At 47.0% G+C, this 16,109-nt stretch overlaps 1 protein-coding gene across 1 annotated transcript in view; it reads left to right on the top strand.

The window, feature by feature from the left end:
- Window positions 1–16,109, top strand: part of gabbr1b (gamma-aminobutyric acid (GABA) B receptor, 1b) — a gene marked incomplete at both ends in the record, with an annotated part of 304,126 nt that overhangs the window by 230,316 nt on the left and 57,701 nt on the right. The window contains 1 exon segment of the mRNA XM_084311948.1: window positions 4,750–4,827. Coding sequence (XP_084168074.1) covers window positions 4,750–4,827 — 78 coding nt within the window.

The following is a 16,109-nucleotide window of genomic DNA, read 5'->3' as shown; positions in this document are numbered from 1 at the left end:
ATAATTTAAAATTTATAGTGCACATTTATTATTGCACATTAAAGCCTATTGATTTTGGTGACCCCATGACCTTTGCTCTAGCACCACCACCTGGCCAAACATTCATATCCAACTTGTGAATGCAATAACTAATAGCTTTCAGTTGAATCTTTTCAAAGTTGTGGTGCAGATTCATGACTCCTAGAGGATGAATTCTATTGATTTTGGTTACCTCATGACTTTTTTTCTAGTGCCACCATCAGGCAAAACATTACATTTTCACATTAGTGTATCTCTAACAGCTTCCATTCAAATAATTTCAAATTTGCAGTGCATGTTGATGTTCATGACCCCTGTAGGAAGGATGGATTTTGGTGACCCCATGACCTTTTCTCTAGCACAGGCCAAACCTTCGATTTTAGAATTGGTGTATCTTAAATACCCTTTCTTCAAATATTTTCTAATTTGCTGTGCACATTCTTGTCCCCTAGAGAAATAATATTTTGGTGACCTCATCCCTGTAGTCCCACCATCAGACCAAACGTTAAATAGTTAGTGTATTTCCTGTTCTGATTTCCACCAAACTTGACAATTATGCTTGCCTTACCATAGCAAGGAGGCCGGTCAAGTTCGGAGTCATCTGGCCTCCCGGTGGTGTTATCCTCATGAAACTAAAAACAACATCTTCTACTACTTAACGACGGGTTAGGGGCATGGTCACAAAAGGTGGATTGTCGGGCTCCGCCAACCTTCTCAATCACATGGCCGTGGCAGCCAGTTATCTCTGGTGTTGTTGGGCTCTTGCCTTGCAAGAGGCAAGCGTTTCACTGGCTGTGTTTTGATCATCATGCCTGTGTTCGTGTGTTCAGTCTCTCTGCACCTTTGTGTCTCTTGACAAGCTGTAAGATTTATGACACCTCACTGGAAGGCTCTGGGAGGGAGAGGAGGAAGGTGAAGCATGTTGTTTTCCTCTATTTGTCTGGTACCCCACTTCCTTCCTTTCCTTCCTCTCAGAAAAAGACAGTTTGGTGGAGCGAGGCCGGGTCTCGGGCTGTAAGGTGTGGTTCTGGTGTGGATCCAAGTGCAGTGCAATGAAATTGCAGGAGACAGACGATGTGAAAGCCAACAAGCTGGTGCATTTAATGTAGTGGAGCAGGCAGGCGGGTTGTTCTCACTAGCTACACTGGCAAGACGGACATAAAATAACTATAAACGTAGCGGCTGGCTTTCGATCAGGAACACCGAACACAGACTGACGAACAAGCACCGACTGACTGGGGGAAACAGACATAAGTACAAAAGGGGGTGTGACTGCAGTGTTGTAGTACTCGAGTCCTGGACGCCTATATTCGAATACCAACGGAGTTGTGCATTTTGCTAATCTGATTGGCCACTGACGTTTCTGGTCATGTGACATGTGCACCAATCGTGTGACGGCAAGTTCTTTTGACGGTTAAGCTTAGGCACTCTTTCGAAGTTGGTTAAGGTTAGAGTTTGTCTTAGAGCAGGGCGATAGAACGCCAGCCCTGATTCCAAACTCTAACCTTAACCAACTTCGAAAGAGTCGCCTAAGCTTAACCAGTGATAAACTAGGCGTTAGGTAGTTTGCAGGCTGTTCGACGCGGAAATGGGCAAAGACACAGCTCGTCAAAAGAACTTGCCGTCACACGATTGGTGCACATGTCACATGACCAGAAACGTCAGTGGCCAATCAGTTTCGCAAAACGCACAACTCCGTTGGTATTCGAATAGACGTGTCCTGGACTGATTTTCAGGACTCGTGACTCGACTTGGACTTGAGCACTGATGACCTGGACTTGGACTTGGATTTGAACATTGACTGCATTTAGACTCTGAAGGTGCAGACAAGGACTCGGACTTGTTCATTGATAAATACAGTTATTTATTTTTTGGTAATAGGCCCTAATCATTTGGCATAAGATGCATTTGTGTGACTATTGTGTCACAAAGTAAATAACCTCGCTTTGAAATGGTGACCACTAGGGGTGGGAATCACCAGAGGCCTCACGATACGATACTATCACGATACTTGAGTCACGGTACGATAGTATTGCGATACTAAATATATTGCGATATGCTGAGTATTGCGATATTAATATTGCGATTTATTACCTTTTTTCAACTGCAAAGTAAAACTTTGTCAACATGTTTTATCTATCCGTGATTAAGACGGGGAGGACGCGACCCTCTTTGCGCCGCCCTTGTGCCTCAAATAGATTCGCTATCAGCTCTATCTTTAATCTTTCAAAATGGTCAGTTGCTATTGCATGCACTCTGCCTGTGGTGCATTTTTCCCTATTGTTAGGTTTTTGTGAGTTTTTCCTTACCTTCGCGTGGGGTATGTCTGGGAGTGTTTGCATTCATTCATTTATTTGCATTTATTTTAAATTTGTTGGACCTTATGGTCTTCTTGTTTTGTTCTTGACTTGTTATGTTTCTTCTTGACTTGTTTAAAGAAGACGTGTCTGGCCCATGGGGACATTAACGTGTGTTGTCGGGCCTTACAAATACATTTTATTTGATTTGATTTGATTTAATAAAATAAAGTTCAGTCTGTTCATCTCACTTCAATAATTTTTATTGCAGAACATGGTATTTTCTCAAGCAATCCTGTACCTGACAAACTGAACTGTTTGTATTACAGTCATATTCCAACTTAACTGAATGCACATGTGTGCGTGTGTGTGGACTACTGTACTATTACAGCTATTGAAATGAACAATGCAACTTCCTTATACAATTTTTTTTTTATTATTATTTTTTTGAATAATTAAATATCGATACTTGGCGTCCCTGTATCGATACAGTATCGATTTTTCCCTCCACCCCTAGTGACCACTGTGTCATTTTATGTTTAATGATAGACCTTTTTTTATTTGTATGTCAGCTCTTTGACTGCCAGAGTGGAGTGGACTCAACCTTGATGACTCAGACTCGGACTAGGGTAATGGGGACTCGGACTCGACTCAGGCTCTTCTTTGGTGACTCGGACTTGGACTCGGACTCGAACACTGGGGACTCGAGACTCGACTCGGAATTGAGATTTATAATAATAATAATAATAATAATAATAATACAACTTTATTTGTATAGCACCTTTCATACAGAAATTGCAGCTCAAAGTGCTTCACAACAGAAAAAAGACAGGCATAAAATGAGCACATAAAGTGCAGACATAAAATCACAGTTTTTCACATTAGGATCGAACATCCCAACAGGCCAACTTGTTTATGGTTTGATTCAGGTTTAAACATAGACAATAATAAAAAGAGTAATAGACAGAGTCAAATAGTGTAATAGTGCAGTTCTGAGAATATATACATACACTAAAATTTAATAGACAGAAACCACATATTGGTGCTTAAGGACTTTAAACCATATTGTTTGTTGCTTGAGGACTTTAAACCATATTTTGTTGCTTGAGGACTTTAAACCACATTTTGTAGCTTGAGGACTTTAAACCACATATTGGTGCTTAAGGACTTTAAACCACATGTTGTTGCTTGAGGACTTTAAACCACATATTGGTGCTTAAGGATTTAGTGACTACACTGGGACCACAACACTGTGTGACTGATTGACGACAGCTGGTGATGCACCCGTTGCACGAGCGAGACGCACAAGGACGTCTGCAGGACCCAGGTGGAAACCCAGAGACCAAGGGGAGGGGGAGATGGCTTCAGCACTGGAGCTGGACGTCTTTCTTTTTTCTGGATGGACATGGCTAAGTGGAGAGAGACTTATGGCGCTTTCCCACTGCATGGTATCTCCTGGACTCGACTCTACTCTACTCTGCCTTTTCGGTTTTCCATTGCCGAAATTTGCGGATGGTGCCTGGTACCGGGTACTTTTTTTAGTACCTGCTTTGTCGAGGTTCCAAGCGGGTAGAACGGGTACCAAAGAGTGACCTGAAACACTGATTGGTCAGAAGAGAGAATCAATTACTACCTGCAGTGGAAAACTAACTAAGTACCAGGTACCAATAGCAAGTAGGGTCAAGTAGAGTCGAGTCGAGTAGATACCATGCAGTGGAAAAGCGGCATTGGACGTGGACATTATCAGCTACTCAGTACAAATCTCCCCCCTCACTCTAAAACATGTTGTAGCACTTCTCTGGGGAGGCCTGTGAGTTGAGCCTAGTAATTATGCCTAATGATCAGATGATCATTTTTCACTTAAGCTTGTTTTTGCCCTGGGTACAGGGGTGGGGTTGGGTAGAGCCTAGGAGAGACTCAGGCCACCCCCCCCACCCCCCCCCCCCCCCCCCCCCCACCCCAGCGTTGTTGTACTGGGATATTACTCTACAATTACCAATAAGCGCTGGGAAACGCGACAGCATCGCTGGCAGACAGATGACTCACTCACACCCTCCCCTCAAGAAATCATAATAATAATGATAATAATAATAAAAGTGATAAAGTCAAATAATCAAAAAATTTATTGGATTAAATTCAAGGGTAGAAATGAAAAAATGTGTTCAATTATTTATCCTGAGTTTCAGGGGTTGGAATCCGTAAGATATTGCACTCTGGCAGGCGACATTTTGAGTTAGGAATATATATAATATATATACCAGTATGTGTGTCTGTGTGTGTGTGCGCATTTATAGTGTGGTGACCCTGTCTCTTTCTCTCTCTCTCTGTCTCTGTCTCTCTCTCTCTCTCTCTCTCTCTCTCTCTCTCTCTCTCTCTCTCTCTCTCTCTCTCTCTCTCTCTCTCTCTCTCTCTCTTGTCTGCGGGCCCTCGGTAGGGGGGAGCTATAAGAAGATTGGATACTACGACAGCACTAAGGGCAATCTGTCCTGGTACGGGACTGACAAGTGGATAGGTGAGACGCATTCATCTTCCTACACTGCCCTTTATCTTCCTGTTTATCAATGTCCACTGCACTTCGATTCCCCCTAATCTTGCTTTCTCTCTCTCTCTCTCTCTCTCTCTCCCTCTCTCTCTCTCTCTCTCTCTCTCTCTCTCTCTCTCTCTCTCTCTCTCTCTCTCTCTCTCACTCATTACCTCTCTTGCTCTCTCTCCCTTTCTATTTCCCTCCCTACCTCTTTCTTTTGCTCTTTCCCACTCCTCCCTATCTCCTCTCCTCTCTTTCTCTCTAATCTCTCTCTCCCTCCCGCTCAATACTTTTTCTACTTCACCATAATCCCCAACCCCCCCTCTCTCTTTCTCTCTCTCTTGACTTTCCCTCCATCCCTCCTTCCACATGCTGGGTTGACTGAGAGTGTTCATCAATCAATCAGTCCTGTTTTATTTAGCATGCCTGCAGTGAGAATAGCAGTGTGCCCAGCTCAACAGAAAGTTGTATTGTCCAGGGGGTGGGGATGTGGGGGGTGGGAGGATGGGGGGGGGGATACATGAATGCTGTGGCCACTGTCTGATGCAGAACCTAAATGAGCCCAGACGCGACTGTGTGTTCTGTACAGCAGGACATTTTCATTTCCATTTACTAATTAAAGGTCCCTTCCACTCAAAAATATGTTTGTTCTACAGTTACCTCCTCTTGGAGGCATGACTTTAACTATACAGATTGTTATTTGTGCAGAACTTGTCACCAGAGCGCCCTTTTCACATTGTTGAAGGAGAGGCTTCTCTGTACTTCCTCAAAATCTGAGTAGCATGTGTGACTAAAGCCGACCGCAGACGGCGAGCGAGCGACGTCGCCTGGCGATACGATCATCTGTCGCTCAACGACAATCACTTAGCACCCCACACCAGACCCAACCGTTCAGGTATAATAAGCTATATATGTGTCGCACTGTTTAGCTGGGGGTGTTGTTTCCCCCCGGGAGATATGGGAGGACGGACCGTACGTGGCGCATTGTCAATTTATTAGTTAATGACAAGCGGCCACTATAGGTTCTCCAACTAACTTTTTCACATTTTTTTTTCTTTTTTTCTCCCATCCCAATTTAGCCGTGCCAATTCTCCCTTCCCCTGTCTTGAACGTTGCTCGCATATGCCCCCCACTGGTCGGTTGTAGGGATAGAAGCCTTGCATCACATGTCCCCTCCGATACATGTGGAGGCAGCCTGTCACATCTTTTCACCTGCCAGCGCGGACTCTCATTTGGATGAGGTGTAACGTATGGGAGGCTCACACTACCCCCGCTATTTTCCTGTCTCTGCTGTGCAGGCGTCCCCCAACCGACCTGTAGGAGTCGCTGTCCACAACGTCCAGATTACCACCCATCGACTTCCACCCGCTAACTCTGCCAATTGAGTTAGTATGACGGCCGGCCCAAGCCGGAGGCAACGCCGACAGCCAGAGTCGAACCCGGTGTCTCTTGCGTTGGTGACGAGCGCAATGTCCGCTGCGCCACCCAGCCGCCCAACTAACGTTATTTATTTAAATTGTTCCTGTTAATAATAATTAACATAAGTAGCATGGTAATAATACGTAGGTTATTGATCAATGAATGTATTGATAAATTAATGGTGTACAAATGATACACCAGTAGAAGTAATTATTTCCTCATTGTCCTTGCTGTGTCGCCTGCCGTCGCCTAAAAAAATAGGATTGAGGCGATATTTAGCCAGGCGACAGAAGTTTCTGCGCGATCGTAGCTCGAAAATCTCCTGCCGTGTGGGTTGTCTCATTCATAACTATGGCAGCGATACAATTCTGTTGGTCGCCTCGCTTAAAAAATCGGTCGGCTGGCAAAAATCGCCCGCCGTGTGCGGCTCACTTTACTGTGTGACTAGTCTGTGTGACTGAAAGTGGCGGCTGGTCCATAGAGAGCGCTAGGGCGCCGCCCCCCCCTGGTAGAAAGTGGTTTTTATATAATAGTAGATTTCGACAGCAAAAAATATAATAAAAAAAAAGTATAATAATAATTACTCATGCAAGATATAACGTGTAATATATACTATATAAATCATTGTTTGTGCTTCCTGTTCATCCCCTCTCTCTTCAGGGGCGCTAGAAACATCGCCCCAGTCAGTGCGCAACGCAGCCAATTGAAAAATGACATGGCAAAATAAATGTACCGCAACGTAAATATTGCCAATCAGTGTCTTTGCTGTAAATATGATGCCTAAAGGGCGATTAATTTAGCGCCCCAAGCACGTGACGTGAGGACGACAATGATGAACACAATGAATGAAATGAAAAAGAAAATGAATGCAGCAATCAAATGTTGAAATGTATAAAAGAAAACAGCTATATAATATATATAATCCATGGGATATCACAATATTACAATACTATCCAAATGTGCACTGGATAAAATGTATACGTTCACAGAACTTCACACTAATAAAACGAATTGTCTATTGGCATTCGTGTGACATCACGTCCGGGAAATAACTAACGCTAATAGTTGTTGTCGTCGTCGAAAATGTATAATAATCACTAGATACATTCAGTGCTGGATTTAACTAAATGGATTTATAGAAACACATTCATGGAAAGTTCAAGCCCAGACCACAATGCTTCTGAAAGGGTTAGTGCGACACACGACAGCTCTTCCAATTCATTCTCCCGGTGTTGGCGGTGGTGCAGCCATGCTTGCTAGCTAGTAGGTTAGTTGTCTTTGATAATAAAGAACACACATGACTACTTGCATCGGTTCACATGCCGGAAAGAGAAAGATTTATTTTGCGCTCTTACATTTATATGAAACGTGAACGTAACATACGTAAACATGCGTATGACATCACACAGCGTGAGTATGCAAATGAGATCAACACTCAACACCCGGCAACAGAAAAAGTGGATCTCAGCCTCTGCGTTATGATATTATGATGTGAAAATGTAATTGTAGTGCTGTCAGACCCGGGTTGTCCTTTCCCTTTATTTCTTCTCTGAGTGCTTCGTTTACATGTTGAAATCACAACGATTTTCTTCATGCCCCCACACCCCTACAGGGGTTTGGTTTACAAAAACATGTTACCTTTTTCACCTCTTATCAGTTTTCAGGTCTGGTTATATAGCATTACTGGCAATCGCGTCTCGCTCTTCGCCATAATGAGATATCTCTTATCTCCAGCACCTACTGTGCTCATGAACAAAACAAATGCACCCATGCACCTGACCAGGCCACGCCCCGGCGTCCTCCTATAAGACGCCGGACATGGTCACACTCCGCCTTCCTCTTTTTTTTGTTTCCATCATGGATGCTGCAGTGCACTCCATGAACTAGTTGTTATGAAATGCAGAGAGAAATTACACAATGTTGGGTTTTCGCCGGAGATTCACCAGCCCCTGGAATCTTCTCGGCACATCCTAACAGCGCATCGGGTCTGTCCTGGGTTTCCTCATCTCGTGACAGCGGACCGAGGGACGTTGCGCGGCGGCTAGCTGTCGGGCTAGGTCGCGCACAGGTAGGGCCTGCGCTGCCAGGCATTAATGCTAGCATTTGTGATACTGCTCGTTGTCCCGTGAGACAGCCTAGTTGTGTATTGGCGCGAGGGGCAGGATATTTGGGAAAACATGGTCGTCATGACTCTGTTTTGGGTGTTTTCCCAGCTATCCTAGTGCGCGCGGCTAATGCTAATGCTACAATGCAGGGTCTCCGTTCTTGTTCCCCGCCGAGGGCTGTCTTTTTTAAAAGGTCTTCCCTCCTCTTAACCATTCATGCTGACGGTCAATCGGTGTCTACTGTTGGGAGTTTTGACGGGGGCTTGTTTACCATTTCATGGGTGGATGGGCCGAGGCCTAGGGCTGGTGTGCTTTTTGTGAATCTATGAATTGTGTGCGGGACTGGTGTTTCTCTGGTCTGCATCCCCTTAACATTGTGTGTATGGGCTAGCCCATTCTGCAGTGTGTTAGTGGAGTTTTCGTTCATTTATTCTAGGGATGTCCGATATTATTGGCCTACCGATATTATCGGCCGATATCGGCATTAAAATGTGATATCGGAAAATATCGGTATCGGTTTATAAAAATAAATAAATAATTTTTTTTTACATTTCTATAACCTTTATTTACCCAGGCAAGCAAGTAAGAACAAATTCTGATTTTATTTATTGTCAAAAGTATGCATAATGTTGTGTTAATTCCACAACAAGAGATATGTAATGTTAATTACCTGAAATTATAAAAAGAATTGGGGGGGGGGGGGGGGGGAACCCTGCATATATCGGTATCGGTTGATATCGGTATCGGAAATTAAGAGTTGGACAATATCGGTATATCGGTATCGGTAAAAATATCGAGCATCCCTAATTTATTCATTTACCCCTTCAGGTGCACACCACAGTGGAGGTTGCTGCATTCCTACTAGTGAGGCAGTGCTTTCACTAGTAGTAGTTTTTTGTTGCAGCCACCACTGGTGCTCCGTGCTTGTGAAGCAGGTGGCATCAGTCCTTTGCCTCTGACATGGTTGAACGGTGTCCCGCCCGGCCGACGCCATGAGGCGAGTCGGCCCGGCAGGTGGCTGGTGGGCTGTTAAGCCTATACCGCCACGGTATAGAATTAGCAGCGACTAGTAACATTGTTAGAATTGCTGTTTTTTCTGTCAAAAATGATGTCGGGTGGCGGGGCCTTAGGGCCAGCCGACGTCGAAACATTGCGCAAGGTTTTGAGGTTATTAGCTTTGACCTAGCCGTGAGCTATAACCGCAGGGAGGGCTAGGATGCTGTCAACGCTTGTTTACAGACATCTTGGTTGGATCAGTCTCCCCTTGAGAGAGCGCAGGCGGTATTTGACCTAGGCCCCACACCGCCTCACACCGCGCAGCCAGAGGCAACGCACAGCGGGTGGGACCGGGCCGCCTATCTACGGTTTCTGGCGGACCAGCACCAAGTTAGACGCTGTCAGGTGGGGGCCTGGTTCTCCTCCATAGACCTGTAGGATGCGTGTTCGCATCCCGATCTTCCATCCTAGGGCTTACCTACGCTTCCTTTGCAGGGCTTAGCGTATGAGTACCAGAGGCTGCCGTTCGGCTATTCTCTGGCTCCCCGCATCTTCACCAAGTGCGTGTAGACCGCACTGGGGCCTCTGCGTCGTCGGGGGTTATGAAGTGTATTCTGCCCTGGACGACGTTCTGGTCCTTGGCCGGTCAGGGTTGATCGCCAGGTTTCATACCAGGCAGGTGGTGTCTCACCAGCCTGGGTTTTGCTGTAGACTGGAAGTAGAGTTCTCCTCCTCCCAGTCAACGGGTGGAGTACTTGGGCTTTTTCTAAGCTCAAGGTCTATATGGGCATCCCTCTCGGAGCGGCGGTGAGTGGTTGGGTTCTCGGCGCGCTCGGGAGGTTCCATCCTAGGACGGTTTTGGCGCTGTCCGTGATGCGCCTGCTGCTGGGGTCCCTCTTGGCCTCCTCTTCATGGGGAGGATGCAGAGGTGGTTTTTTCCAGTATGGAAATGGACCCGGTGTGAGACATATGGAAGCGGCTGAAGGTTCCCATGTCAGTACTGGGGGACCTTGTTTTCTGGGGAGGGTCTGGTGTCCTCACCTGCGGGGTCCCCTTGGGCAGCAGGCTGTCACACGTCACGGTCTTCACCGACGCCTCCCTCATGGGATGGGGGGGGGGGCGTGTCGGACCAACGCAGTAGGGGGCAACTGCCATGCTGCCCGGTCTGCGCTACATTCAATGTGTTGGGATTGAAGGCAGTCCTTCTGGTCCTCAAACGGCTCAACCACCTTGTGGTGGGCAAGCATGTTTTGGTCAGGACGGACAACACGACGTCAGCGTTGTATATTGTCAGACAGGGTGGAGTGCGCTCCCCCCATCTGCACCGGGCGGCGGTCGGGCTCTGGCTATGGGCGTTCTCCATCTGCTCTGCTCTCCACATCCCCGGCAGGGTGAATGTGGGTGCAGGTGTGATGTCGCAGGGCGGTCCTCACCCTGACGAGTGGGGATTACGTCCAGACATAGTCGGGCAGGTCTGGGGCCGATTCCGTGGCCGTCCGGGATTCTGTACGCTTTCCCCCCCTTACACCTGAAAGCTCAGCTGTTGGGGCAGGTACGTCGGGAGCGCGGGACTTGGTCCTGGTCGTGCCGGGCCGGGGCTCAACTGTGTGATCCCCGGCCCTGATTCAGCTCTTGGTGGCCCCGCCGTGGCCTGTTCCGTGGTCACCACGGGCCCTCTCTCAGGCATGCGGCACTCTGTTCTGCCTTCCTGTTCTGGGGCAGCCTCTAGGCTTGGCTGCTAACAGTGTGAATCTGGTGGGGATGCGTCTTGACTTTCTGTGGTTAACGCTATCCGGTACGCGCGCACTCCGTCCTCTACCACGGCTTACGCTGGGGAGTGGCGTAGGGTCGAGTGTGGGGGCGGAACGTTGTTCAGCCACCCTCTCGTGGGACGTTCCTGCTTGGCGCTCTGCGTCTCAAGCCGGTGGAACGTTCTCTGTCTCCGAATTGGGACCTCCAACTGGTCCGCGGCCGGTTGTCTGAGGCCCCGTTGAGCCTCTTGAGCAGGCGCCGTTGGAGCAGCTGTCTCCAAGACTGCGTTCCTGCTGGTCGTCACCTCCGCTGAGCGCGTGGGTGAGCTGTGTGCTCTCTCGGTGCGGCCTGAGTGCCTGTCTATTTGTGCCAATAGCGGTGCGACTCTGAGGCCTAATCCAGTCTTCGTGCCAAAGAATATCCGGAGCTCTTTTCGCTCCGGGGATATTGTGATTTAGGCGTTTCATCCGCCTCCTCGCGCTAGTGGGTTAGAGGCAAGCCTTCATCTGTCGTGTCCTGTCCGTGCTTTGGGGGTTTACCTCAGTCGGACTCTGGATCTCAGGGCTGCCGATCAACTTTTGTTTGTTACGGTGGCCCTCGCGCTGGTAAGGCACTGTCCAAGCTGTCACATTGGTTGTGCGAGGGCATTGCCCTTTGCTACACGTTGGCTGGACAGGCCCCCCCTGGGGGTGTCAGGGCGCACTCCGCTCGTGGCCTCTGCCGCCTTGTTAGGGGGGGCCTCGGTGGAGGACATCTGTGCTGCGGCCTCCTGGTCCTCCCCGGGTCCCTTCGTTTTACCTCATGGACATGACTGGGGGTTCTGTCTCCCAGGCGGTTCTGAGGTCTGGGACCTCCCCTGCGTCCCGCCTGTCGGTGGGTTAGCAGGGGTGTGTGGGTGTGTGCCACGGGGTGTTGTGTCACACGTGGTCCCGCCTGTACTGTGTGTTTTTAGGGGTCTCTGGTTCCCTCTTTTTCGCACTTTGGTGGAGTTGACTGCCGCCCCCCCTTCACTAGGACGGGCGGGTGGACGGGACTCCCCTCCCCCCTGGTAGTAGGGCTTGCGGGTCCTCAGGGGGTACACTTGTCGGGCCATGCGTCTGCTCTGCCCCATATCTCATTATGGCGAAGAGCGAGACGCGATTGCCAGTAATGCTATATATAACGAAAGGTTATCCTATAACCTAGTTATATGAACACTGGCTGAGCGTCTCGCTCTTAGCGCCCTGAGGTCCCTTGGTTGGGTTTTTCAATGTTGGAAACTTTTTTCCGAGGAAGGGGGAGTGTGACCATGTCCGGCGTCTTATAGGAGGCTGGTCAGGTGCATGGGTGCATTTGTTTTGTTCATGAGCACAGTAGGTGCTGGAGATAAGAGATATCTCATTATGGCGAAGGGCGAGACGCTCAGCCAGTATTCATATAACTAGGTTATAGGATAACCTTTCGTTATATACTGTAGTTACTGAAACTGGTTCATTTCCAGATGAAATGAAAATAGCTAAAGTCATACCACTGTATAAAACTGGGAGCAAACACCACTTCACAAACTATATACCTGTCTCTTTACTCCCACAATTCTCCAAAAAACAGGTTAGATGCTTTCTTAGATCAAGTGTCATAAAATGTATCCAAGACCAAAATAATGCTGTTTGGAAATTGTAGGAAAGATATATGTATACAGATAAAAAATAAATGGGGTGGAAATTGAAAGTGTCTGAAATAAAATGTCTTGGTGTCATGATTGATGAAAAATTTTATTGGAAATCACATATCAAACATATTCAAATTAAATTGGCAAGGAGCATTTCAGTAATAAACAAAGCAAAGCAGGTCCTGGATCACAAATCACTTCACATTCTCTACTGTTCACTAGTTTCACCATATTTAACTTACTGCGTTGAAGTCTGGGGAAATAATTATAAATGCTCATTACACCCATCCTACAGAAAAGAGCTGTGTGCATCATTCACAAGGTTGGATATCTGGAACATACTCATTCACTTTTCTTACAGTCAAAATTATAAAGATTTACTGATATTGTAATGTATCAAACCGCAAACTCACAGGAAATATGTTAAAGATGTTTCAACGTGCAATATGGGGGTTACAATTTACATTTAATTTCAAAAGATACAGTTTTCGAATGACCATGAAGAGTCTTTGTATTTCAATTTGCGGAGTAAAATTATGGAACGATCTGATTGTGGAGTTAAAGCAATGTCAAAACATAAAACAGTTTCAAATAAAATACAGTCAAATGGTTTTCCAGAGGTACAGAGATGAAGAAGGGGTTTGATAACTGGCAGTATGTATGTGTATATATGTATATATAAATGTATATATGTGCATATGTAGGTATATAGTTGTGTATAGAAAATGGCTAGGAACTATACAAGGTAACATACAGTTATGTATTGTTAACTAAGTTAATTTTTTCAATATAAATCTAGTAATGTATGAATTAGTAAATATAATATATATATGTAAATGACAACAACAACAATTGGAGAGTTTGACTTTTTTGTTTGTTCTTTGTTATTGAATTATTTTTATATACATTTATTATTTGAACGGCTTAAGGCTATATCTGTACTTGATGTTTGTTTGTTATGTTGCATATTTGAAATAAACTTCAATCAATCAATCAATCAATAAAAAAAACTGAGTGAATATGGCACAGCCCCACCTAGAAATTCTTTCACCAGCCGCCACTGGTGACTGATGACTTGTGAACCCACCATGGTCACTATTGTCCAGCTGGCCACATTGTCATCCATATAGGTTGATACATCTAGTGATCTATGCATTAAAAAAAAAAAAGTGTTGCCCTCTCAATGAGCGAGTGTAGGGATGCTGTCATTTTCAGTTGTTCATTGGATAGTTTGGTGGGAAAACGAATTGTTAAAGTGTTAATATCACGTGTGGAGGGGATCTTTAAACTCAAGGACAAGTTCAAGGCAACGACAGCAATGAAGAAATAAATAGCAGATGCTAGTCGACAGTCACAACAAAAACAGGAGGGGTGGGGGGAGAGCAATCCATTTAGCCCGTGACCTTGAGTTTGAGCAACGGTAATCAATATGGGTTAGGGTTAGGTTTAGGGTTATTAATGGGGACGACATACTGCTCGCGAGGTAGAGCAGTCGTCTGGTAATCCGGAGTTTCCCGGTTCGATTCCCGCTCCTCTCGGGCAGCGTGTCGAAGCGTCCTTGAGCAAGACACTTAACCCCTAATTGCTCCCGATGAGCAGGTTGGCTCCTTGCATGGTTGCCTCCTCCGTCTGTGTGTGAATGTGTGAGTGAATGGGTGAATGTGAGGAACAAAAAATTGTAAAGCGCTTTGGATAAAAGCGCTATATAAATGCACCATTTACCACTATGGGTTAGGTTTAAGGTTATTAAACAGTATTGGTTAGGGTTAGGGTTATTAATCAGTATAGGCTAGGGTTAGGGTTATTAATAATCAGTATGGGGAGCCTCTCGTTATGGTGTTACTTTTGCCCTCTAGAGCTCTGAGAGGACGCTGCAGATTTAACAGCTGCCTAATGATCTGAAAACCATTGTGTTGCTAGTAGAATGGAACCAGGGTTGGGTGGGGAGATTCATAAATAACAAAAAAACGCTAAATACTAACTTCATGACGTCTTGAGCTGAGAGCATTAATGGGAGTCGTTAGATCCTCCTCAAATGTCCGATGTCATTAAATTTTTCTTCTTCTTCTCATTACGTGCCCATTGTAATTAAGCCCAACATGTTAGCCCCATGCTAACCGCTCAGAAGGCATTGCAATCTTTCTTAATGGATCCATTGATGTTCCCCTCTCTGATGGCTCCTGTTGCTCGCTCTGTGTGTCAGAGACCTGAGATTCAGATCACACACACAAGGGGAAAGATGATGCTAGAAGAATCCAAATGAGTGTACATCAGCAGCCTGGCCTTTATATGCAGCCCACTGGAATGCAATGAGACAGATAAGCCCCCCCTCCTCCTCCTCCCCCCCCCCCCCCTCCTCCTCCTCTCGAGATTTTTCCAAGCACTTCGCCAAAATCAGAGGCAGCCCCCCCCCCCCCGTCCATCATCATCATCACTCAGAACAATGAGGCGTCGGCCGCTCCAGTGTTTGCCACCATCTCAGCCGTGAAGACATGAGACGGGCTGCGCTGTAATTTCCCAGGTGTCCCCCACCTCTTTGCCCCCCCCCCCCCCCCCCCCCCCCCCCCCCACCGATAAGACGTTTGACGTCATTCCAGTCGTCTATTATTGGTGGCTGAGGGGGTGGGGGGACTGTCGGCAGGCATCGAGGTGTATTTGGCTGTGTGCCCGGAAAAAAAACTCCCCCAAGGCCACGAGAAAGTCGCTTTTTCTGTCTTTTTTTATTTGTATATATATGTAGACGGACACACCAAGGTCAACTCGACTGAAGCCCAATTCCCGGGGAAATTACTGCATGTGAGGGGCCAGCGATCATGGCCGATGACCTCTGATGTCATCCTTATGTTTGACCGCCGGGGTCATGACACCTGCGCCGAGGTGCTGGACGACACGACCGCCCGTGCCATCTGTGTGTGTGTGTGCGTGTGCGCGCGTGCGTCAGCAAACACTGCAGGGCAGAGGAGAACGAGCAGGGGGGGGGGGGGGGAGTCTTATGTTTTAGGGAGGGGGTCGAACAAGGTGTCCCTCTCCTTTTCTTATCCCCCGCTGCTTGGTCACCAGAGCCCGAATGTCCCTCCATGACACCCCCCCCCCCCCCCCCCTCCACCGCTCCCTCCGGGTGACGAGACGCGTTCTAAAAATAGCCCGGGCCGGGCCGGTGACGTGCCACGGCGGGGATAAGGCCCCTTGAAGGAGACGGTGACTTTGCTCCAGATTGGTCGCTGCGTGTTGTTGTGACCGGAACAGACTAGGCTTTTGATTGCGCCTGCCCTCTGTTGGGGGACATGTCTCTCTCTCTCTCTCTCTCTCTCTCTCTCTCTCTCTCTCTCTCTCTCTCTCTCTCTCTCTCT

The sequence above is a fragment of the Notolepis coatsorum genome (assembly GCF_963971535.1).
Source record: "Notolepis coatsorum genome assembly, chromosome: 4".
Classification (NCBI taxonomy): Eukaryota; Metazoa; Chordata; class Actinopteri; order Aulopiformes; family Paralepididae; genus Notolepis; species Notolepis coatsorum.
Note: the sequence above shows the minus strand (reverse complement) of the source record. Positions and strands in the feature narration are given on the sequence as shown.